Raw genomic sequence first — 23,855 nt, forward strand, 5'->3', positions numbered from 1 at the left:
TCTAATCTATTAAAATAGAGTCCTATTTTTAATCTACCTACAAATAGTCTAGGTTGGTCATTTAATTTATTTAATTTTTAGTATTTTGTATATAACAAATTAGTTATTATTAAAATACATACATCTTATATATGTTTAAATAATTTCAAAATAAGATATCAAAGATATTACCAATATCTTTTCTACTATTTCTTTTTTGACAATATCTTTTAATATATTTTAATTTAAAATATAAGATATTTAATGTTTTAATATGTATTTAAAATGGATTCGTAGTTATTTTTAAGTTTATTAAATAAAATTAATTCATTTTGATTTATAAATAGAAATATCATTCTTAAATATTTATATATACATAATTCATATTGATAATTTAAATTATTATAGTAAATAATATATGTTACATAGCTTAATTACAACTATTTTATAAATTATAAATTAAAAGAATTACGTATGCATGATAAAATATTTTATACAGTTTACAACATACTTCAATTTATTGATGTAAAATATTAAAATAAAATATTTAAAAAGCATAAATAATTGTTATATTTAATATAATAGCTAAATTATCATATTAACATGTAATTTAATATATTAGAATTTAAAATAAAATATTAAATTTAGCAGGCAGTAATATTATTTGATTATATAGTATATTGAATTATATATTTGATTTACAATTACAGTTTTTTGCAGCTTATTTCATGAAATGTAAATATTTATCAAGTATGAGACGGGTCGAACGCCATAATTATTTATATTAAAATAAATATTTTTTAACATTATAATAAAATATTTTATACAAATATAAGAAATTAAAAAATTAATATATAAGTATGGATCATGTTAGAATATAACACACCGGTTATGGTTCTATTTATTAGCATATCCTAAATCTATAAAGTAACCATATATCATTCAGATTCGAATTATATTATTTTGGTTCAGATATATCCGAAATTAAATCACAAATTTAAAAGAAAAACATAAGAAGTGAATACTTATTTATATATAATTGGATATTTAAGATTTTAATTAAATTTTAAATACTTATTCTAAATACCATTTCAAAATAAATATAGAAACAAATATTTGAAGTTCATATTTATGTTTCAAATATTTATACTTATGATTAATTTAGACATTTGGATTGGTTTTAGAATTTTCCGGGTTTTCGGTTTTTGGGTTACCTGTTGAAATTTGACTAATAACATTTTGGGTTTGGATATGTTTTGTACCACCTTAAGAGATTTATTCTGGTATTTCTTACATTTTTGATCTGGTACAAATCGAGTTTTTAGTTTGAATCCGATTCAGAATTTTGTTTATAGATATTATACTCAAACCTACTTTAAATAAAGATAAAATATATTATATAAAATTATCATCAAAATATTAGTCCGCGTTTAAAAAACGCGGGTTAAAATCTAGTTATTTAACTACAAATATAATTTTAGACTTGTTAACTTTCGATCTAATAAAGCTTAATTTTGAGTAAACGTTCAAATTAATTGTGTATTAGAACGTATTCATGAAAAAGTTTTTCCAGATTTTGATCAAAGAAAAGAAAGAAAAAGATTAAGATTGATACTATCTCAAAAATAAATAGAGGCTGCACTGTAAAGACTACATTAATTTGACACAGAGATTCATTAGACCAAAATTTCAAATTAATAGCTCAGTTCATACTATAATACATGAAATTTGATATTATAAATTGCATTGAAGAATAAAACAATAGAGGGTTTATCAAAAAGAATACAATGGAGGCGAGCCTACTTAAGAAAAGGCCGTCCATCCATCGTTAAATAGGTCTTAACAATTACAATGGATCGAAACTATAAAGCCCAAATTAAAAGGCCCATTTGAAAAAAACCTGAATACCAAAGTGTCGTGTTCATAAATCTCCTAGGGCTCAGTTCAATTCTTCCTCAGGAGGATTTTCTCCATCATCTCCTTCTTCGTATCGTCCTTCTAAGCTTTTCTAGTCTCCACTTCTCCTCCACGTCACGACAGGTTCTCTCCGCGGAGCTCACTCTTCCTTTAACAGCTGAGGTACGAAGTTTCTCATCTCTATCTCCTAAACCCTAGGCATCACTCTATTCCTCCCCCTTTCGATATCGCATCTTGGTTTTGAGTAGAATCGATTAGTTTATAGAGCAGAGTTCAATTAGGTCGAAACGAAACGAAGATCTGATTTGAAATTCATTTGCAGGAGGAGAAAAAAAATGTTCAGTTCGTCGCAGATACTGCCCCTCGAGGCTCCTCCCACCGACGGGAACCTCGGTCCGCTTCCTCCGTCGCAGCTAACGGATCAGGAAGCCGAAGAGAGAGAGCTTCAAAACAGCAGCTCGAATCAAGCTCCTCCGGTGGAGTCGGTAGCGACTCACACGAGGACCATCGGAATCATTCACCCGCCTCCGGATATCAGAAGCATCGTCGAGAAGACTGCTCAGTTCGTCTCCAAGAACGGATTGGAGTTCGAGAAGAGGATCGTCGCTAGCAACGCCAAGAACGCGAAGTTCAACTTCTTGACCAGCTCGGATCCTTACCACGCCTTTTACCAGCACAAGCTCGCTGAGTACCGTGCTCAGAATCAAGATGGAGCTCAGGGTGGTGATGATGGTACTGATGGTTCAGATGGTCAGAGTCTTCAACTTGATGGTGGTGGTGGTGGTGATGGTGATGGTGAAGCAGGCGAGGGACAAGCTGATCTTCAGGCTCAGTTTCGGGTTCCTCCTAAGCCTTTAGAACCTCCGGAGCCTGAGAAGTATACGGTTAGACTTCCTGAAGGGATTACAGGCGAGGAGCTTGAGTACATTAAGCTCACGGCGCAGTTTGTGGCGCGGAATGGGAAGTCTTTCTTGACTGGGTTGCAGAGTAGAGAGAGTAACAATCCTCAGTTTCATTTTATGAAGCCGACGCATAGCTTGTTCTCCTTTTTCACTGCTCTGGTTGATGCGTATTTCGATGTGTTAAAGCCTCCGGAAGACCTGAAGGAGAAGCTGAGGAAGAGTGCTGCTGATTTGACTACTGTTCTTGAGCGCTGTTTGCATCGTCTTGAATGGGATCGTTCTCAGGAGCAGCAGAGGAAGAAGGAAGAGGACGAGAAAGAGCAGGAGAGAGTGCAGATGGCTATGATTGATTGGCATGATTTTGTGGTTGTTGAATCGATTGACTTTGCTGACGAGGAGGACGATGAGTTGCCACCGCCTATGACGCTCGAGGACGTCATAAGGAGGAGCAAAGTATCGGCAGCCATGGAAGAAGATGAAGTTGTGGAGCCTGGCAAGGAAGTTGAGATGGAAATGGATGAGGAAGAAGTCAGGCTCGTTGCGGAAGGAATGAGAGCAGCCAACTTGGAAGCGAATGGTGGCTCTGTGAAGATTGAAAGTTTGAACGATGAGGAAGCACCAATGAGGATTGTTAAGAACTGGAAGAGGCCAGAAGATAGGATCCCGACAGAGAGAGATCCTACTAAAGTTGTTATATCTCCAATTACTGGCGAGCTGATTCCCATTAGCGAGATGTCTGAGCACATGCGGATTTCGCTTATTGATCCTAAGTTCAAAGAGCAGAAGGATCGGATGTTTGCTAAGATTCGTGAGACTACTCTTGCACAAGACGACGAGATTGCTAAGAACATAGTGGGACTTGCGCGTCTGCGTCCTGATATTTTCGGGACAACTGAAGAAGAAGTCTCAAATGCTGTAAAAGCAGAGATTGAGAAGAAGAAAGATGAGCAGCCAACCCAAGTAATATGGGATGGTCACACAGGAAGTATAGGTCGCACAGCAAACCAAGCCTTGGCTCAGAATGCTAATGGAGAGGAGCAATACGGAGATCCAAACAGCTTCCCTGGTCCAGCTGCACTACCTCCTCCTCGACCAGGTGTCCCAATAGTCCGGCCATTGCCACCACCTCCTAATCTCGCCTTGAACCTCCCTCGTCCTCCCCCGTCTGTTCAGTACCCTGGTCCGCCCAGGCCATTAGGTGTTCCAATGATGCAACCCATGCATCCACAACACCAGCTCTCGATGCCTGGGCCACCTGGACACCAGCAGATGATGATGAACCGGCCTCCACCAATGCAGCATGGCATGCCTGTGCCACCTCCACCGGGATCACAGTTTGCTCATCATCAAGTTCCAAGACCTTATGGTCAGCTTCCACCACCTATGCATGGGATGATGCAACCACCACCTATGCATGGGATGCCGCCTCCTCCACCACATGAGGAGGCACCACCGCCTCTTCCTGAGGAGCCAGAGCCTAAGAGACAAAAATTCGACGAGTCAGCTCTCGTTCCAGAAGAACAGTTCCTTGCTCAGCATCCGGTAATGTTTTTTCTTTAAACCTTTCAGTTCTTTTCTTTTATATTTTGTCTGAGTTGTATCTTTATATATTTTCGCTTTATATGTATTGCAGGGTGCTGCTACAATCAGGGTCTCTGTTCCAAACGTGGATGATGGGCAAGTCATTGAGATCACAGTGCAGTCATTATCAGAAAACGTGGGAAGTTTGAAAGAGAAGATAGCCGGTGAAACACAAATCCCAGCAAACAAACAGAAGTTGAGTGGAAAAGCTGGGTTCTTAAAGGACAACATGTCGCTTGCACATTACAATGTCGGAGCAGGTGAAATCTTAACACTGTCTTTGAGAGAGCGTGGTGGGAGAAAGAGATAGAGAGTCAGCTGGTGGATGCAGAGAAATGCATTTGGTTTCTTCTTTAGATGTTTTCAAAACTTGGTGGCCAAAACTATTTGTACTGCTATCTTTTTTACTCTTGGCCCATCGCATCTAGTATCTATTGAAGTTTTAGATTGAAAAAAAAAAGAATATCACTGAGTTAAGTTTGTGTCGGATCTGCAAGCAACGTTTTGGATAACTCATCTTTACTATATGATACTCTGTTTTGCCTTTGTCTTGATCATGTGTTATCTTACTATGTTACACTATGTATTACAATATAGTTAAGATATGGCTGAAACATAGCATTGCTAATTACCAGTAGTATAAGCTCTCAGAACCAAACTCTTGCTTTAACCATGGTACTATTTTACTTGCTTCACTTCGATTGTATCAAACAATAACGTTACAATAGATGAGACATGTTTGAAACAAATACTAAACAAAAACAGAAAATAAAACTGACTTTAAGTTTCTCTAGAGATTTATGGTTACACAAAAGATAAAGTAAACACTAAAGTTGCCTATACATAATAACTACAACATTTTTGAAGTGGATGACTCTGAAACCATCTTGTATCGTATGGGTCGGGTCGTTGACTCTTTACTAAGAAACAAGTTGAAAAAAGAAAACAGAGAAGTTGGGTTTCATCCTTATTTGGTTGATCCTAATATAGAATAAAGTTCCCTAATGCTTGATGATTTCAAGAGAAGGTGTGACGAAAGAAGATGATCGGACACGAGACTGTCTGCTTCTCCGGGAAGACAACCAAAGACAAGAAGAGAAAACAACTCTCAAAACTCTTCTCAGGACTTCTCCTCTCCTTGGGACTAGGCTAGTTTCTCTTCCAACCATTTCTTTCTTTTTTTCTCTTTCCTGCCCGGTTTATGTCGGGTTGATTTGGTTTAGTAGTAATGATGAGATATGTGTCAAAACTGGAACTGCCGACGTGACTCTAATATAGTGAAGTGTTGTAAAGATATACAGAGACCGCGTTAGGATTACAATACGCGTTGGCTCGTTCTTAGTTTTCTTCAGTTCCTACATAAATCATTTATGATTTTGGAAATTCGAACATATTTTGGGATCTAATACCTGTTGCATACAAGTGATTAGTATAGGTTTAGTTTTGAATTGTTACTGTTCGCAGTTTGAAGTGGTCCTAGACTCTTCTTTCTATGGTAACGCGTTTTCAGTTTTGTTATTGATATTGATATTGATATTGATTTCCCTTCAATCCCAATTTAAACCATAACTTAAATTTTATTTATTTATTTTTTGCCTCTCAAATTTATTCATAACTAATTTACAATTTCCACTTGAAAATGTATTTTCTCTACAAGCAAAAACTATATGCATGAACCCGGATCCTGAAACTACAAAATAAAAAAGAGAAAAAAGTAAAGAACGAGTTGCTGACCCGCTCATGAAACTGAGTCTCCTCGAGTTGATTCTGACAAGAAGAGTCTTAGTTGAAAATCATGAAACCAACAGGAAAGGTTCATGACTCTGTCTTGTCCATGGCCAAAAAACTCCATGAAGCTTGAGCTAACATTGCTCAGAGAGGTCTCAACAAAGGATTAGTGGTGATCAAATCGTTTGCATTTGGAAGTTTTAGTAAAGGAGGATTTCTCAGGAGCTTCTTCAAGTCAGACTGAAATAAAAATCAAGAGACAAAAAAAAAGATAAAGAACAGTGAGGACAAATGAATCTAAACAATTGTGTGGGTAGCGTACCTGGACAGCATCATGAAGATGACAAACCTCTTTTCCTTGTAACAGTCCAACCTTCTCGAGGTTTTTGATATAACCATTTAGATGATCCAGCACATAATGCGTTACTTGTCTTGTTCTCAAAACACTCAAAACCTGGACGCTCATAACTTATATGTAACATGACCATATATAAACTAATACCTAACGTAATTCATGGGGTTTCCAAGAAAAATAAATGGTTTCAGACCTGAGGAAATGAATGGCGGACATCTTCCAAGAACTGTTTTGCTTCTTCTCCTTCCAACTCACTTTCATTGATTACAATAGAAGCAATGTGACTGTTACCTGCGTCAAGGAAACAAATATGACCTAACAGTAAATGATGGGGCAAAGGTTTTCATTTGATATGCAATACCTAGAAAGCCATGCAATTGGTGTCGCGCGATCCTATGGGCACGGAGAAATGCAGAGGAAACGTAGCAAGCAGATTCGAGTCTTTCAACGATTAAATAACTGACCAACTTGCGGGGGATAATTCTTGATTGGAGAAACTTGTAATACTTTGGGAAATGAACACACGGTTTTAAACCTCTCCAGTCGCATAGAGACTCTGTAGAAACAAGGTCGAGTGCCTCATCTACTGATTGCATCAAAACGTTGGCAGTACCTTTTGTAATTCTCCCATCATCAAGCATCTCCCAGTAAGCCGCCTGAACACCTGGTGGATGCAAGAGAGTCTCAAAACGATAGCTAGCTAAATAGTTCGACGTCCAGAAGACTAATGTTAGGCATTGTGAAATACCATTTAAGAAGCGTATACGTATGTCCATTATATTCGTTGGGTCAACATTGCCAGCTTCACACCCATCGTGAGGATTCACTTGTTCCCCTTGTAAATTTTTCAAACTTGGAATATGTCCTATAACTGTATGCCAGTCAGCAGATCCAAGCTCCTCGTCATCTCCTAGATTTTCAAAAGCTTTGAAGGCGGTGTTCATCATTTCAAACTTTGTGTACTCCAGTATTCTTTTCTGCCAAACAGGAAAATAAAATCATTATATTACTGTAGCAGTGGTTTCAAACACACTGTGTGGGCATGTACATATTAGGGAGTCAGTAACATTCCGAATCAGGTATGCATTAATGCATACCATTATTCCTGGATGGTAAAACACACAAACCTAATAATAATATACACACAATGGTGGAAAGAGGCAGTCACTTATGTATAAGCACAAACACAAATGATTAGAAGTTCAATCATCTACCAGAGTAAGATGGCACATATTAGCATCTAAATTTTTTGAAAAGTAGCATTACAAGAAGACATATGATTAAAATCCACACCTTGGTGGCCGTTAAAGTGTCCATACGAAGAAGGTGCAAGAGGAATTGGGTAGTGGATCCATTAACAACCAAAGTTAGGAACACAATCCCACCCGTAAAGAATAGAAACTGCATAACAGCTGAAACGTCAAAGATAACAAAAGGAAAAAAATAATAATCCTTAAAAAAAAAAGCTTTAAACCTCACCCTTGTTCCCGTCTCCGAACTAATGTACGAATTGCCACTCGATTGCTGAAATTTATGACAGAGAGCCAGAGTGTGTCAAAGCTTATATGAACTGAGGACATGAGTTTATAAAGGACAGGAAAAAAAAGGCAACCAGATAATTTTCATATATAGCTCTTGGATGAACAAAATGATCCATTTATTAAAGAACTCACTTTTACAGATAGAGCGAGTGAGAGGGAGACAGCACCCCTTAATCCAGACCACGTGAGTATGATGGATTCCTTCCAGTCTAAGCCATAGCCAAAACGACGTAGCAATGGGTACAGAACTCCAACCATTACACATCGGGATAGTTGGACATGCAAGTATAAGAGGAAAAGAAAGCCCCACGAGGTTCCTGTATCAGAAAAGGTGCTCATTGAGACAATGAATGCTCCTTAAACCCAAGTACAATATATGTAAAATAGAATTTTTATGCAGGGGACAATATCAGTAACTAGTGCTGTATCCAGAAAAAAAAAATAGATGTTAAACTCTAGGCAAGAACCTTAGTTTGTATCTTCCGAAAACAGAACAAAAATTAAACTCGGAACATCGATTGTGAAAGGCACCTTCGTAAGATATTTTCCGACTGCTAAAGTCGCCTTCAGCAATAATAACACCACTGCAATTCACAAGAGAAACAAATGCAATGTAATTGTATCAACCAGCTAAACACTGACAGCAGTATAGCAAGAGTTCATAACAGATGAAAGATAAACTATTTCCAGATACTTTTACCTGAGTATAAAAACTAATGTGTTTGCAATATAAGCAACCATTTCCCTGCAAAATCAAGAAGACAGTCATGAACTTATATATGCATTTAAAATAATTACCTTACTTATGATGAAAGAATTTGTAAAATACCAGAAGTGATGCAAACTCTGCTGGCTGTCACCCTTAAATGCTGTCCTTGCAAATGCAGCGAAAAACCTATTACAGTCCCCAATTATTTATACCAAAAGTTACCCTTTTTTTACTACCATAACAAAAGAAAGAAGGGATAATTCACCACGACTTACATCCCCAAAGTCATCACAGTCAAAATTCCAGAGACCTCAGCCCACTCTTGAGCCTGTACATGTTAGAAAACTCTTATAAGGATTTCTAGATATCTAGCATTGGAGATTAGCGTGTGTAGAAGAGACCATACAGTGTAGTACGCGAAATAGCTAACTGAAAGCGTTACAGTGATCTGAACTACTATGTCATTGAACACGAATCTAAGCCAAAAAACTGAAGCAATGCCAAAAGCTACACCAATACCTACACTAAGGGAAAAAAAACAAAACCAGACAACATAATCTGAGAGAAGAAAAAGAGCACTGACACACGAAGCCACTAACAAAGGGAAAAAGATAATTCATACGCTCCAAACGAGTTTTGAGCAAGAAATTTGATTATGAAACTCCAATCAGAGGTACTCCCCATCACCATCTTCAAGAATAACTGGAAGACTACAACTGATACCCTGAATTTATAAAAAAAATTAGAATAGATGACATACAGGCACCTTTACATTGGGCACGTACGATTGAGATGATTACCCGTCATTCATCAAGGACTCCCCGTCAATAATAGTGGTCATCTTCTTACTAGCACCAAGCTCCTTCAGCAAAGCAACAACAGCCACAGGGTCTGTAGCACCTAAAAGTGCTCCAAGCAACAAAGATGTTTTCCAATCCCAGTTATACGGAAAAGTGAGCTACAATAACACAGCACAATTACAACCCAATAGACTAGATAGTGTCATTGTTCACGGTTCTCCGTATCTAACACAATACCTTCAACAGAGAACCAATCCAAAACGTGGAAATCAAAACTCCAGGACCAGCAAGCAGAACCATTTGTCCAAGACATCTCTACGGATGACGTAGACAATCAATGCTCAAGAATCAAACACACACAAAAAGTATCTCAAAAAACCACATAAAAGAGAGGGGAAAAAAACCTTGATCTGGTGAACATCCATGGAGAATGAGCTCTCAAAAAGAAGAGCAGGGAGAAAAACAGCCAAAAGTAGGTCAGGGTTAATATCATTCCCTGTACAAAAAAAACGCCAATCTGAGTAGCCGTTACTCAAAAGTCATGCCACGTCTGTGTCTGTGGGCAAAGCCTAATGAAACATTTGCCTCCAAATTTCAAAGAGCTAATATACATATGGTTTTTACTTAAAAATATACATATGGTTTAAACTCTAACTTGTAAGAAATGTCTTTATTAAATTATATTTTAAAATGTTTATGACCAGCCATGTTTTTTTTTTCTTTTTTTGTAACAAGCAGCCACACGTAATCTAACAGTGTAGAGAAAGAATACGGTAAGCTTACAGATACGAATCCCATGGCCGATCTTCCCAAGGCTATGACCACTTCCATATTCTGCAGAAAGCTAATAACTGATGAGAGCTACTATTAGTATCGGAAAAACAATCAAAACAAGCAGCACCGTCCGTGGACTTAAATAATAAAAAAACCTAGAGATCCGAGAACAATGCCGATGACGAGGAGAACGACGGTGTACGGAACTCTGGTGCCGTTAAACAGCTGTCTGCAGGCTGTGCCGACAACCAGCGATGCTCCCGCGAAGATAACTGCATCAACGGAACTCGAATCGCTCTCGTCTGCATACGACAACGACAGACTCGTTTTCTCCGGTGACATGTACGACGGCAACGCCACCTCGGTTACACTCGTCATCTCCGTTAACCGGGAGCAGAAGAGGAGATAGATTTTGATTTCGTCTGTTTAATTAATGGTCGGCCAGTGAGGACTGAGGCGGTTTGTCTCTATCTATGGTCCGGAAATTAAAAACAAACAACCTTAGCCGATAGAGCTAATTTGTTGGACCAAATTAATCGATTCGGAACCGAATTTCCGGTTTACGTCAATCAAACAACTTCTATACTAGTTAAATAAATACCAATAGTAAAATAAATGCTTATAAAATATAGAATTAATGTATTACATATATTGCGATAGTTTATTTTATTTTATTTTATTATTATATGTCAAAATAGTAAATATTGTTTAAAAACAAGTATTTAAGTGTTGATATATATTTGTGCAGTATAATTACATACTAAATTTTATTATTAATTTTATTTATTAATAATAAAATTTTAATAATATATTAAAACAGTTTTAGAGAAAAAAATAGTATTAAAATATGATAAAATGATGTGATCGATTTTGATACCAAAATAGTGTCATGAATTAGAAATACCAAAAATAGTCATTTTTCGCGGTTTCACGGTTTTGTAACAGTCGAAAACCTTCAAATATTCATGTAACATAGATCGATGCACCTTGTCTAGCAAACCTCGTTCTTCTTCGGGTACATGGCTTGCATTTGTTACGGATTCTTCTTGATGCTCGGAACTGTCGGCTTCCGCGCAGCACTTCTCTTCGTTCGTCACAGTTACAGGTCGATCAAATGCGAGTAAGAAATCTGTCTTTCTTCCTTCTTCTGCCTCTTTAAAGAATTTTGCTAGAACAAAGAAGACAGAGAGATAGGGTTGTTAGAAAGAAGAGAGAAACACAGAGACAAATGTCTGTAAATGTTAGAGACTCAGAGGTTTTTACTTTAGGGGAGTTTCTCCCTTTCTTACAAAAATTTAAAATTACTTGTATCCATTTTTTTTCTATAATACATTACGGATTGTAAAAGTTGATATAAATACTTTCAGGAACTTGTTTTGGACAAATCAAATATTGATGTTATCTCAATACAGATATTAACCGAAATATAGGAAATTGAAACTTTTAAACTTACACTTGAACATAATAAATAGGAAATAAATATGGCATGCTCTTTTCTCTGTATGATTACATGGGCTTTTAATTTTGGTCCACCAGTAACCTTAATATCGGCCCAACAATAGACGGTTCATCGAGCAAATAGATTCGCAAATACAAGAACCTCTTCGAATTTGAATTACAGATCCTCTCCTTTTACGAACCCTAGAACTCTTACAGCGAACCAACTCTCTCTGTGCGATTTTTTTTCTCTTTTGGATCAAGCGAACAATGGATCTCTCGAGAGACGTCGATGACTACATCAAGGACACGATCGACCACTCTCTAGGAATCCCGATCTCAGTGGACGCTCTCGAGAAGAAACTCTACGCGGCTCGAGAGTCTCAGCGCCGTCTCCGCGAACAGTACGTGTCTCTAGTCGCCAGGTTGAAGGAGAAGGACCAAGCGATCGAACTCGCGAGATCCGAAGCGAGCATCAACGCGCAGGCCGTGAAGAAATTCGTCGAGGAGAATCGGAAACTGAGCGGCGAGTGCGAGGGTTTGGCGAAGCAGTGTAAGAACTGGGAGAGAGAGTGCTTTCTTTACCAGCAAGACCGCGAAGCTTTGATGGATTTCGGGAACGAATCGGACGAGAGGGCGAGGGACGCGGAATCTAGGGCGAGGGAGTTAGAGGAACAGGTGAGGAACATGTCGGATGTGATGAAGAAGCGTGGAGTGGAATCCGAATTGTTACGAGAAGAGGAAGTTTTGGTTGATTCGGTGTTGGCGTCGTTTGTTAGCGAAGAAGAGGAGACTAAGTCTGGGCGTTTGTTCTTGGAGGGGAACGTTAAAGACAAGTCTCTGTTGTTGAGCAGATGGGATGAGTTGAAGCCTTCGAGTCGAAAGGCTGTGTCTTTGGTTTCGATGGTGAAGAGGATTGAAAAGGAGAAGGAGTGTCTCATCTTGAATCTGGCCAAAGCCGAACGAGAAGTTGAGCTTGTGTGCGAGCAAAACAGGGAGCTTGATGAAGAGAATCGCAAGCTTAGTAGCGCTCTACAGTGTTGTTCTGCGGAGAGAAGCAAGTCCAAGAAGAGAAAGAGTCCTAAGATGATGAGCAGCAGTAGCCCAGGATCGATCAATGATATATAAGGGAGTGATGATCGGTTTTTTTTTTTTGCAGTCTTATCTATTTGTTGCCTGATTGATAGCTTTTGGAACCAGTGAACAGTTTTTAAGTTAATTGTTTAGAGGAAATGGGAATGGAATGTTGCGAGGGACAATCTCTGACTAGGAGCAATTGCTAATATGTATAAAATTATGAGATTGGAACAGATGCAACTCGCTTTTCAAAGAACAATCTCGTTGCCTGTAAAATTGGTTTTGAAAAGAAGCCTTGGAAAGATTTAAAGTGTGGGCTTTGGTTTGTCTTCATCACAAATTGCTTTAATCTTTTTGTGTGTTCCTTCCTATACCGACCAAACATAAAAATAGTCTTCTTCAAAGCATGAGACTTGAGTAAAGCCATTTTTGATATTTTGGAAGAAGGCTATATCATTTTTAAATTAGAAAATGTTTTCAATTTTAGGGTTGTCTGTGTTCCACTCAAAATATTAAAAAAAAAATATTTCCCTTTCCTCAGACCTCTCTCCTCTCTCTTTTTTTCTTATCTTCTCTTTCTTAAAATATTTCCTTCTCTTTCCTTCTCTTTCCTCAATCTCTCTCAGAATTCTCTCTCCTCTCTCTTCAGCAAGGCAAAAAAATTCCCTTAAAGAGCCCCCGTTCGTTTAACCCAATCCTCATGTAAGTTTTCTCTCTCCTAATCGATTTCCATCTCTCTCTTTCCCTCGCCTTTGAAAATTTACAATTGGACCTTTTTGTGTACTGTACCTACGCTTCTTTTCTTTTTCAAACCTCTCTCCATCGAACCATATATATTGTGGTTTCTTAGAACTCGGCTGTTGAAATGCTCGATCCATGTCCTGCTTGCTTAGATCTAGCTCTGGATTATCCAGATCTCCAGATCTAGAAGCTTTATTGCATATGCATGCTTGTTTCCTGGAAGAAATGTCACAAAAGATGTCGGAATTTCATATTTGAATCTCATGTTCACACACTCTAGTTTTGTTTTCTGGTCACCTCCAAGATCTGATCTGTTGTTATCTATGCGACAACTCTAAAGATTTGCATTGTTCATGAATATAAAAAAATGTTACGAGTTTTGCTAATTCGGACAGAGATTAACAGCCTTGTCTGAAAATCTCTGATTATCTGTCTTGTCTGAAATTGTTAATAATATCTTTGGGGGGGATTTTGTAATGATATTTTTTTTTTGTAGATCTTTGAAATGGATGACGATGGGTTCCGTAACTGGGGTTACTACGAACCAGCGGCTGCTACGTTCAAAGGTAATCTCGGTTTGCAGCTAATGCCAAGCATTGATCGGAACACTAAACCGTTTTTACCCGGTCGAGACCCGAATCTAATGATCGGGCAGCAAAACGGGCCGTACCACCACCCTGAGCCTCCTCCTATCAACAACATGAGCTACAATTGGATTAACCAACAGCACAAGGACAAGTTCTTCAACATGCTGCCTGTAACAACCGCTCCTCATTACGGAAACATCCTCCCCGAAACTTCATCGGCTCCGTCGATGCGTCACCATCATCAAACCACCGAGGAATACCCGGTTAAATCCGAACAAGAAGAGATTGTTCAGACCAACAAGAAGAGAAAGCCTAATGCAAAACCCGGCGCGGCGACAAAGGCTAAGAAGCCTAGGAAACCAAAAGAGGGGGAGAAGGACAAGAGCACTAATAACGGTAACGTTTCGCGAGTGAAACCGGCTAAGAAAAGCGTAGACTTCGTTATCAACGGAGTGAGCATGGACATCTCGGGTCTACCTGTACCGGTCTGCACTTGCACTGGAGCTCCTCAGCAGTGTTACCGTTGGGGCTGTGGAGGCTGGCAGTCTGCGTGTTGCACCACGAACATATCGATGTATCCGTTACCGATGAGTACTAAACGTCGTGGAGCGAGGATCTCGGGTAGGAAGATGAGTCAAGGAGCGTTCAAGAAGGTGCTTGAGAAACTTGCTTCTGATGGGTTTAACTTTGGGAATTCGATTGATCTTAAGACCCATTGGGCTAGACATGGGACTAACAAGTTCGTCACGATCAGATGATTTAGTTTCTTCTTCTTAATTAGTAAAAAGAAGGAAGAAAAAGAGACATCTCTTCCGGGAATGGGGTCTCTCGGTGATCGTGTGTATACTATAACGAATCTGATGTCTGTGACCTTTTGAGTTCTGTCTACAATCTGAGTTTGCAGGTGACCACCATTTGCTAGAGTCTGTATGTTTGTCTAAGGGAAGAAGGTGACTGAGAAATGAAGTTTGTTTTTTTCCCTCCTTTTGTTATCCTTATAAAACATTTTACTGACTTGTAAGTTGTAACAGATATTCTTTTAATTAAAATGTTTTTATTTCTCAAATTCAAAAGGTTCGAATTATATTTTCCTTGACTGATCTTGACGTGTATTGATGCCTATTTACATTTATTCAGACAAAAACATTGATTTGTGATTTCTGTAAGAAAGTTTTATTCGAATTGTCTAATTTTCTATTTTCGAATCAGTGGTTTGTAATAGAATTTTCTATAGTTGATTTGTCAAAAAATTAAACAAATCGATGCGTGCTCAATACACTATATTATGATAGAATCATCAAATTACTTTGAGTTTTTGGACTATATAATAAACAAATAATAATCAGTCCAAGTAAATTAATACAAGAAAATATAAACATATTTAGAGGCTAATTAAGTCTGGAACATCAACTACAGGAGGAACAGGTGAAGGCTCCTCCTCCTTCTCCTCCTTATCCTCCACAATCTCCTCATCATCAAGTTTTATCAAATCATCAATTTCATGAATCAGTTCACGCTCCATCTCCTCCTCTTCTTCTCCTTCTCCTTCTACACACTTCGTCCTCTCCTCACTGTTCTCACACTCCTCCGCCTCTTCTCCTCGCTCTTCTTCCTCTTTATCCGTCCACACGATCTCATGGAGATGAATCACGTCATCCACCGGAATCCTCACGAAATCAGGAATCTCCTGAGCATTCGCCACCCCAAGATCTCTACAGAACACGAAATACTTGACGAGCTCCTCCCCCTGCGTCATCGACTTCGCCACGATCTTCAGCGCCACGTCAGCCTGCCGTTTCCCCGACTTCGAGTTCACGTTCGGCAGCACCTCCGCGATCCTTCGGCAGATCCACCCGTATATCTCAAGGATCTCGCTCACCACGTTCTCCATCGCCTCGCTGATCACAGGTATCCTCACGCTGCTCTCCCCGATCGGTTTGATCCGAACCAGCGAGTCGATGACCACCTGCATCTTCCGTATGATCACCAGCCTTATCATCACCGACGACTCCTCGTCGTAACGGTGGCGGGAACTCCCGTCGTGGAAGAGGATCGATCGCCTGTCGAGGAACGCGAAGTACGCGCGAACGAAGAGGTTGAACCCGCCTGATCTGCTGCTGCTCGCGCGGGAGGAGTTTCCTCCTTCTCTGCTGCTGCCGAACGCGGAGAGATCGAACGGTAACCGTCCGATCGACTCCGCGGCTGTGGTTTTGGAGAGGAAGAAGCCGTGCATCAGCATCAGGCCTTTCAGCGCCACCACCCAGCTTCGCGTGCGCGTGACGCGGGAGGAGATGGCGCTGATGAGAGGCTTGAGGCTGGCCGGGGTGGCGCGGACGTGGCGGTAGATGAAGAGAGCGTTCTCTGGATCGACGGAGAACTCGTCGTGGTTCGTGGCTTTGACGACGGCTGCCTTGAGAAGGTCGTCCGCTGCGATGAGGCTAGTTCCGTCCTTGAGAGCTACGGAAGCTCGTTTCCATATATTCATCTCCCCCGCCAAAAACTTTTTTTTCTCTCTTTTATTAATAATTCGAAATTTTTGCTGGTTTTAAAACCAGAAAAAAGTCTTTGACTGTTTTAAAAACAAATTAGATAAAGGATAAGCTAAAATAAGAAATCTCATATTTGTTTTTTGGAGAATTCCTCTATTTTTGTTGTTTTTCTAAATTTATATTATCTTCCAAGTTTTACTCATAATAATATAGGTTAGGATACTACGCAACTCTTTAGTACTTGAGTTATATATATTTAGATAATTGTAATTGTAATTGAAATCAATACTATTAATTCTTCAACATGTCCAATTGATAAATGTTGTGTCCAGTTATTTATTCCTGTTATATACTCTTTCATATTAATAAATGTTGTTAGACACACACAACCGTTTCCTCCACGTTTTACTCCAATTAAATCAAACTGTTTCATTACTCCACTAAATCAAACTGTTTCGTTATTCACGTGGCTTAGTGGAATTTACATAACTGGGCAAAATTTTATATACTAACTTCCTAAAAGTCTTTTAAAATATTTTTTATATGAAGGTTTTGGAAATGATGTCGTCGTTGTAGTCCTTTTAACATGTTTCTGTTAATGTTTTGCAGGTTTCTATTAATGTTTTCAGTTCAAAAACTGTTCAAACTTTGGACTATAGTCGAAAGTTATTGATACATCATATATATATATAGGTTTATAATTTTAACTAAAAAAAGACTTTTAAATAAATTCAAAATATGCTCCATAGATTCTAAATATATAAAAATAGAAAATAACTATTAACTATTATTAATAATTATAATATTAAAATTATTTTTCTCAATATATACTTCCAAAATTCGGGGTAGGTGCGGGTTGGTAGATTTTGAATTGCGGGTACCCACCGATCCGAAAAGTATTTAAAAAATAAAATAAAAAGAAAAGTAAACATTTTTTAAAAATATGGTAATTTAAAAAAACAATTTTAAAATTTTAAAATATAATATTTTTTTATTATAAATATATTTTATAATAATTAAACTAAATAACTATTTTTAAAAAAAAATTATAACCCGCGAATAACCGCAAAATTAAATGAAGCGGATGCCAGTACAAATTATTTGTTTGCGTGTTGTGCGGATCATAATTTTTCACCAAAACAAAATTGAAACCTGTGGGTTGGCAGGTTCGATCGGCAACCTAGCCCTATCTGAATATATACCGGATCAATTTTTAAATTTCTATTATTTAATAAAATAAATTTAATTAAAATTTACACACAAGTATGATTACAAAGAAAAGTAAAAATATAATCACAAAAAGACACAAATATGTTGATTAAAGGTCCAATTGATTAAAGGTTGTGTCCAACATAAAATATAATGCATCTAAATAATTATCTAGATATATTATGTAATTACCTTTATTAAAAAAATTGTAACTTCCACGTTGATTTCCTAAATCTGTAACTTTCACCTATATGTTACGTAATATGCGGTTATTTTTTGCTTTTAGGATCCATCAGAATAAATTCAGTTCCAGTAATTATTATTATTCATAAAATAATTTTGTAATGCTTCTAAGATGTATGCATATTTTGTAAAGTCACCCTTTAATTCCAAAATATTCTGATGGGCACGTGACGCGAATTTATATTTGTGTGTTTTAATGATTTCTAAAATGGCGGGTATAATCTTTTTTGTTATTAAATGGTGACTTTACAAAAACTAAATTGTAAAGGAAGGTGGCGTCATATACCTTTGACGTCACCTTCCTTAATTATTAGGAATATTATACAAAATAACAGGATATATAAAAAGGAATATTAAACACTTATCTTCTTTTAATATTATTTAAAAGGAATATTATACAAAATAACAGGATATATAAAAACCTCTTATTAATTATTAGGTTGGCGTCATATACCTTTGACGCCAGATAACAAAAATTTATATTTGTGTGTTTTAATCGTATTTGTGTTTCTTTGTATAATATTCCTTTTAAATAATTAATAATTAATAAGAGGTTTTAATAATTATCATAAAATAATTTGACCACACATATATCAATAGGTCATATTCCTATTTTAGTATATTGATATTATATAATGAAAAAAAAACGTAAATAAAAACATAAATATAAAAATTAAATTTATAAAAAAATGTAAAACAAAAAATATACCCGCCCTTCTAAGGGCGGGTCAAAATCTAGTTAATAGATAAAATGATTCTAGAGAGTGTAAAACGTCAAAAACGGGTACATTTTGGTCGTCTCTCCTAAAATGTCTGAAGTGGCAAAAAGGAACTCTCGCCGCTCTTTCGACAGTTCTAAGAACTACAGCTTCAAGAATTCATCTCCCGAGTCGTTTGTCTACGTATCTTCTCTTCTTTAGCTAATTGCTCTGTTTACCGTCACCGCTACCGCTATTGCCATCGCCTTCCTCTTCTGCAGCGACTCTGCTAACGGATTCTTCTTTCGTCTTGATTTCCAACTTTCCTACTGCAGCGTTGCTTCCGTTAAATTTCTCTGTGGAGCTTTGTAAAACCCGTTCTTGTGCTGAACCTGGTGGGAGGAACACACCGGTGCCAGGGATAGGCAGTCTAGGCTGTGGCGGAGGCTGGTGTTGTGGATGAGGCCAGACCGTTGTTGCCCTCGGTATCACACCACCTGGGAACGGCATTTGAGGGGGAAGCGGAGGAGAAGGGGATATGAAAATCGGTTGAACAGCTCCGTTTGGTGGGAAGACACCTGTGGTCGGGTTAACAGGGTGGTAATGTTTGTGTGGGTGACGGTTGTGTTGTTGAGTCGGAGGAGATCTGCTAGGCGGTGGAGCCCAGTTAGGACCGGTTAGGGAGTTTCTCGACTGAGATTTGGTGAAGGTGATGAGAATCCTCTGCTTTGGGATCGAGTGAATTGCAAACTTAGCAAGATCTGCTGATTTGCCTTCCACCAGAAGAACCGATCTGTGTTCAAAAACACCAAAAACGTTTGATGATTATTAACTGACTTGAATGAATGATCTCAGGTGTTGAGAGAAAGATGGTTTACCCGGGAGTGAGAGAAAGCTTGAGAGAGCCCTTGTAGTCGCCGGGATGATCAGAGACAATGACTCTTCCAAATGTGAAATCGCATTCCGACAAGGACAATATCCCAACTGGTCTTCCAAACCATGGAGCTAACATATGAGGCTGCGAGTGATCTCCCTATATATAAGTAGTTCCAAAAGAAAGACTTTTTACTTTAGTTAAGAAACAGATTAATTATAAGTTAAAGAAAACTAAACTAATTTTTACCTCGTTGAAGAAGTCGATGATGCATGCGTCTGGTTTCACAGGTATGATTTGTTTTGTGACCAACCGTTCAATGATGTCTGAAAGAAACGACGGGATTGGCTCTATTCGTCGACCTGCATACAACTCGTAGCTTATGTTAAGCAATAGAGACATAAATTTATAAAGTAAAGAACGTTTTCAAAGAACTTGCCTTTGAAACTCTCATCATCAGGCATGAAATCAGCTATTGGGAGACCGAGTTGTATCATCTCACGTCCATGTCCTCTATTTGGCCGTTTATAACCCACATATGCCTCAACTGTTGGTTTTAAAACATGACTTAATAAACAACAAGCTAATATCATTATCGCAGTGCAAAAAAAAAGAAGGTACTTACTTTGAAGTTGACCTCTTCTTCCAGCGGTTTTCAGATTGTTTACAATAGAAACGAGTTGAGAAACTTCATTTGCCTCAACCATATTCTCATATAGCTTCAGTCCTTCGACAACATTAACCTACGCATAAAGGAAAAAAAAACCCAGATTTTTAGTGTTGTAGGTTTCTTAAATTTATAAACAGACATTAAAGAAGATTATCAACGCACCACTTTTGCTTCATACATCTCTTCCACAACAAAAGTCTTTGCCATGCTTGCAGTACACTCTTTATCTTTCTCGTCCTGCTTTACCTCAGAACAACTGAGATTATTTTGATCTGAAAAGAAAAGAAAAAAAACATCACCGAATCAGAACATTTCAAGAAAGTCTAACACATCAGGAGAAATATCAAAGAATCATGTTTTCCAAAGTACCTTTAGAAGCAGAGTTACAATCATGGTTCACTATCTCCGCTTGTGTTTCAGCACCACCAGTAGACTCAGGTTCTTCCAAATCTTTACGATCACCCTTTGGTTTCTCGCTACCATCTGTCCCACAAACATATATAAAATGTACATCACCAGAACACTTACATATAAACCAGCAAAAAGAGTCTAGAGAGAGACTACAAACACACTGAAGTTAACTTTAGAAGCAAGCAAGACAGCCAAAAGACTAATTCAATTTACCTCTCTTCTCCTCCTCATCAATAGACAATCCCTTAACATCACTCGCTAGCTTAGCTTCAACGTTGTTGTGGGAATCCGAATTCAACTGATTCCCACCGTTTCTCGCCATAGATTCAGCTCCTCTGTTACCACCACCACCATGATGATGCTTGTTAAATCCATAACCTGATCTCTTCCCTCCAAACTTCACAGTCTGATCAGCAGCACCATTGTAATGCCTTTGAGGTTGCTGCTGCTGTTGAGGCGTTTTCAGTTTCCACCCCCAAGCAGCGTGCTGAAGAGCGCTGTGAACATCACCGATCGTGTAATAAGGCTGCATGTAGATAGCTTGAGACCAGTTCGACTGACGGTTCCTGATGGCCGAGATGGCGGCTTCGTACTGGTTCTGATCACCGATGGCTTGTAGATGGTGGCAGAGCCTGTCGATGATCGCGTTGGCTGCGGCGAACTCCCCGCGCATCCAGGAGATATACACGTCTCTCTCGTCGGGGATCCAGCTTCCGGCGGCGACGGCGGGGGGTGGAAACTGGAGTTTATCAGACGGAGGAGGAGGAGCAACGTTTCCAGGTGGCATTGCCATTGGTTGGTGGGCAACAACAAGTAGCAACGATCTTAGGGTTCTGAGTTTCCTCTTTTTAGCAGATCTGCAGATTTGATTAATGTGAGGAGATCAGATAAAAAGAAATCGAATTTAATGTAATTCAAACAAAACCCGTAGATGAATTTCAGATAAAAACAACAATTTTTTTTTAAAAAAAAAACACACAAACGAAATTAGAAAGAAGAAGAGTGTAGATGGGTAAAGAAAGAGTGACCATGAATGTGAAGGTTTTATGAGGGGGGGGGGAGGGAAGAGTGTAGATCTGGGTCGAAACGCTCAAACCAGTAATCACGTCTTCACGGTGAAGCTGAGTGAGCAAAAGTGTTAAGTGATGTATAGATTAAGGGAAGTTTCCTTAAAGCAGGAGAGATCTAGGGTTTTTGAGGAAAAGATGTGTGTGGGTTGGACTTGGCTTAGTTAAGACGCATCATCTGTTTTGTCTTAGTAGGAGTCTAAAACGGTGGCTTATCAGATCTCTATCTCATTTTTTCTTTTCCATGAAATTCTTATGCAAATTCGTTGTCGATAATTACGCCGAGATGTTGTTACACTTCTTTTGAAAAGTAAAACTAAACTAGTTTTGGGTTTAATTGGTAACGAAATCGAGATTCCGCATCTTTTTTAAATGATGCTATTTTTGGTCAAATGGGCCTTATAGATCAATATACGGGCCTAGGACTTTGTTTCTTTTTCTTGCAGCATAGTATGGTTTTGCAACTCACGGTGTTTGTCCAAAGTTTGGGGTCCATTTGACCACTGAGCGAAATGAGGTCACTTCTTTAGTCACATTACCTGTTTGTTTCAAACCTTTTTTTTTGCTTTGAAGGTTGTTTCAAACTTTCATTATGCAAAATGAAAGTTTACATGATTCAGAGATTAGCACTCGACATATATATTTGAAAGCTGAAACAGCTGACTAGGACTAAATAACTAATAACCCAAGCTTAATATTCCACGAATTGTCTTCTTTCTTTGCCAAAGTCGTTTATATTATTTAATCAATTATCCGGAGATAACCATACATGACCGAGTCCACATTCCACGGGTAGGTTTATAAGACAAACAAAAAAGACTTGAGGAACCAATAACACAAACCAGTTCTCTCATCGAGTGTTAACCGGACGGGTTTTCCGTCTCTGTGAACAATAATAGCTGGACTGTAACTCCCATGACGTGCCATATTTTGTTTGCATCAAATTTCACGAGGCTATATAGAGATTCTTGTCAAGTACCCATTAGAATAAATACTTACAAAATTATAATATGGCCATGCAACTACGTCTACGTACCGTATTAAACTATTGTAATATCTCAATCACTATGAGATAATCATTGCTGACAATATCTATATATATACACCGAAAAGCATCATAATTATAAATCCTCCCTTAATGTACTCATAACCATATATGATCAACAATAAAATGAATATCATGGAAGAACTATGAACAATAAAGTATGATATTACTTCTTATTCTAAATGTTGACCATGTTTTGGATCAACTAAATATAGAGGGAGAATATGAGTAACTGACCATTGATTATTTTATATAACTATAATATTTGAGTGATTTGATTTGAGAAACAATCATAATAAAATACAGTTTTCTGATCATATATTCAAAGAAACACTTCACTTTGGGTCAAAATTTTAAGACCTTATCACATATAATATATATACTGTACTCAACGAGGATAGTTATACTGTTGAATTGTTCAAAGTTCAAAGTATCTATTTGATTATATAATGGTCAAGATAGTTGACAAAATATTGATATTTTTCGTTAGAAATTAAACAAATGTCGGTCTAAATATATATATTGACCGAAGTTTTTTTCCCCAAGTCTCATATTTTCAGTAAACCTGAGATCAACTGCGTGGCGTTTAAGTTGAAACCTAGTTTTGGTTCAAGTCTTTCAGGGTTTTAGTTTTCTTCCTTTATAAATTTTAGGCTATTGTAAAAAAAAATTAACTAAAAGAATTTAGATGATATAAGCCAAAACATCGAAAGGACTGTGATTTAGCCACTAGCACATTAGTCACATGACTCACATGTAAAGGCTTGTGATTTAGACTCCATCTTCCCATTCACAGAACAAAAAAAAGAACGGTTGCATGGACTTAGATAACGCGTTTGTTTCACTTTGATTTGGAGTTTAATCCAGGAGAAAATACTGAGACTCAAAATTCTAACTTTTTCGTGTGTGTGTGTAATCCTCTAACTTTTTCTTGTGTGTGTAATCCTCTGACGTTAAGTCATATAAGCAATCATTTTTCCATTATCATATAAAAATACGTTTAGAATATTTTGGTTGATGA

At 37.8% G+C, this 23,855-nt stretch overlaps 6 protein-coding genes across 10 annotated transcripts; 3 read left to right on the forward strand and 3 right to left on the reverse strand.

Annotated features, from left to right (window-relative positions):
- Window positions 1-1,904: 1,904 nt before the first annotated feature.
- LOC130494707 (probable splicing factor 3A subunit 1) lies at window positions 1,905-4,929 on the forward strand. The gene is made up of 3 exons (XM_057007673.1): window positions 1,905-2,058; window positions 2,219-4,340; window positions 4,432-4,929. Exons 2-3 carry the CDS (start codon window positions 2,232-2,234, stop codon window positions 4,687-4,689), a joined length of 2,367 nt encoding a protein of 788 aa, XP_056863653.1. The 5' UTR covers window positions 1,905-2,058; window positions 2,219-2,231; the 3' UTR covers window positions 4,690-4,929.
- A 1,007-nt stretch (window positions 4,930-5,936) lies between these two features.
- LOC130510953 (sodium/hydrogen exchanger 8) lies at window positions 5,937-10,757 on the reverse strand. 4 transcript variants are annotated; one of them, XM_057007683.1, is made up of 19 exons: window positions 10,442-10,757; window positions 10,296-10,346; window positions 9,917-10,008; window positions 9,750-9,827; window positions 9,513-9,670; window positions 9,335-9,436; window positions 9,119-9,236; window positions 8,988-9,040; window positions 8,833-8,898; window positions 8,704-8,748; window positions 8,535-8,587; window positions 8,136-8,320; window positions 7,942-7,986; window positions 7,756-7,863; window positions 7,211-7,439; window positions 6,824-7,126; window positions 6,656-6,753; window positions 6,430-6,561; window positions 5,937-6,347 (listed from the first exon to the last, which is right to left on the reverse strand). In XM_057007683.1, the coding sequence occupies exons 1-19, from the start codon at window positions 10,662-10,664 to the stop codon at window positions 6,252-6,254; spliced, it is 2,235 nt and encodes a 744-aa protein (XP_056863663.1). In that variant the 5' UTR covers window positions 10,665-10,757; the 3' UTR covers window positions 5,937-6,251. The 4 variants fall into 4 exon arrangements, with proteins under 4 accessions (XP_056863663.1, XP_056863676.1, XP_056863670.1 ...); XM_057007696.1 differs by having other exon boundaries at window positions 9,513-9,612; window positions 10,296-10,363; window positions 10,442-10,578; XM_057007690.1 differs by having other exon boundaries at window positions 10,296-10,363; window positions 10,442-10,578.
- Window positions 10,758-11,906: 1,149 nt separating this feature from the next.
- On the forward strand, window positions 11,907-13,133 carry LOC108851360 (uncharacterized). Its single transcript, XM_018624779.2, has one exon. The coding sequence runs from the start codon at window positions 11,994-11,996 to the stop codon at window positions 12,849-12,851; it is 858 nt and encodes a 285-aa protein (XP_018480281.1). The 5' UTR covers window positions 11,907-11,993; the 3' UTR covers window positions 12,852-13,133.
- A 164-nt stretch (window positions 13,134-13,297) lies between these two features.
- LOC108814949 (protein BASIC PENTACYSTEINE2) lies at window positions 13,298-15,228 on the forward strand. The gene is made up of 2 exons (XM_018587607.2): window positions 13,298-13,502; window positions 14,038-15,228. Exon 2 carries the CDS (start codon window positions 14,047-14,049, stop codon window positions 14,884-14,886), a length of 840 nt encoding a protein of 279 aa, XP_018443109.1. The 5' UTR covers window positions 13,298-13,502; window positions 14,038-14,046; the 3' UTR covers window positions 14,887-15,228.
- Window positions 15,229-15,474: 246 nt separating this feature from the next.
- On the reverse strand, window positions 15,475-16,613 carry LOC108853047 (putative clathrin assembly protein At1g14686). The gene has a single exon (XM_018626513.2). The coding sequence runs from the start codon at window positions 16,611-16,613 to the stop codon at window positions 15,510-15,512; it is 1,104 nt and encodes a 367-aa protein (XP_018482015.1). The 3' UTR covers window positions 15,475-15,509.
- A 2,047-nt stretch (window positions 16,614-18,660) lies between these two features.
- LOC108814593 (RNA demethylase ALKBH10B) lies at window positions 18,661-22,072 on the reverse strand. Of its 2 annotated transcripts, none has more exons than XM_057007707.1 (9): window positions 21,751-22,072; window positions 20,936-21,579; window positions 20,699-20,794; window positions 20,474-20,583; window positions 20,267-20,384; window positions 20,081-20,188; window positions 19,891-20,003; window positions 19,646-19,800; window positions 18,661-19,560 (listed from the first exon to the last, which is right to left on the reverse strand). In XM_057007707.1, exons 2-9 carry the CDS (start codon window positions 21,513-21,515, stop codon window positions 18,990-18,992), a joined length of 1,851 nt encoding a protein of 616 aa, XP_056863687.1. In that variant the 5' UTR covers window positions 21,516-21,579; window positions 21,751-22,072; the 3' UTR covers window positions 18,661-18,989. The 2 variants fall into 2 exon arrangements, with proteins under 2 accessions (XP_056863687.1, XP_018442699.1); XM_018587197.2 differs by having other exon boundaries at window positions 20,681-20,794; window positions 21,751-22,071.
- Between the last annotated feature and the right edge of the window lie 1,783 nt (window positions 22,073-23,855).

Source organism: Raphanus sativus, chromosome 1 (assembly GCF_000801105.2).
Source record: "Raphanus sativus cultivar WK10039 chromosome 1, ASM80110v3, whole genome shotgun sequence".
In the NCBI taxonomy this organism is placed as follows: Eukaryota; Viridiplantae; Streptophyta; class Magnoliopsida; order Brassicales; family Brassicaceae; genus Raphanus; species Raphanus sativus.

Excerpts from the sequence above, each read along its gene's own strand:
- LOC108851360 (XM_018624779.2), top strand. The coding sequence starts at position 11,994 with ATGGATCTCTCGAGAGACGTCGATGACTACATCAAGGACACGATCGAC.
- LOC130510953 (XM_057007680.1), bottom strand. The coding sequence starts at position 10,664 with ATGACGAGTGTAACCGAGGTGGCGTTGCCGTCGTACATGTCACCGGAG. Across the intron at positions 9,437-9,512 it reads GAGTCCTTGATGAATGACGG|GGTATCAGTTGTAGTCTTCC; the intron begins GTAATCATCTCA and ends TTATAAATTCAG. Across the intron at positions 7,127-7,210 it reads ACGTATACGCTTCTTAAATG|GTGTTCAGGCGGCTTACTGG; the intron begins GTATTTCACAAT and ends TGCATCCACCAG.
- LOC108853047 (XM_018626513.2), bottom strand. The coding sequence starts at position 16,613 with ATGAATATATGGAAACGAGCTTCCGTAGCTCTCAAGGACGGAACTAGC.
- LOC130494707 (XM_057007673.1), top strand. The coding sequence starts at position 2,232 with ATGTTCAGTTCGTCGCAGATACTGCCCCTCGAGGCTCCTCCCACCGAC. Across the intron at positions 4,341-4,431 it reads AGTTCCTTGCTCAGCATCCG|GGTGCTGCTACAATCAGGGT; the intron begins GTAATGTTTTTT and ends TATGTATTGCAG.
- LOC108814593 (XM_018587197.2), bottom strand. The coding sequence starts at position 21,515 with ATGGCAATGCCACCTGGAAACGTTGCTCCTCCTCCTCCGTCTGATAAA. Across the intron at positions 20,385-20,473 it reads AGATGTATGAAGCAAAAGTG|GTTAATGTTGTCGAAGGACT; the intron begins GTGCGTTGATAA and ends CTTTATGCGTAG. Across the intron at positions 19,561-19,645 it reads AAGCTTTCTCTCACTCCCGG|ATCGGTTCTTCTGGTGGAAG; the intron begins GTAAACCATCTT and ends TTTTGAACACAG.
- LOC108814949 (XM_018587607.2), top strand. The coding sequence starts at position 14,047 with ATGGATGACGATGGGTTCCGTAACTGGGGTTACTACGAACCAGCGGCT.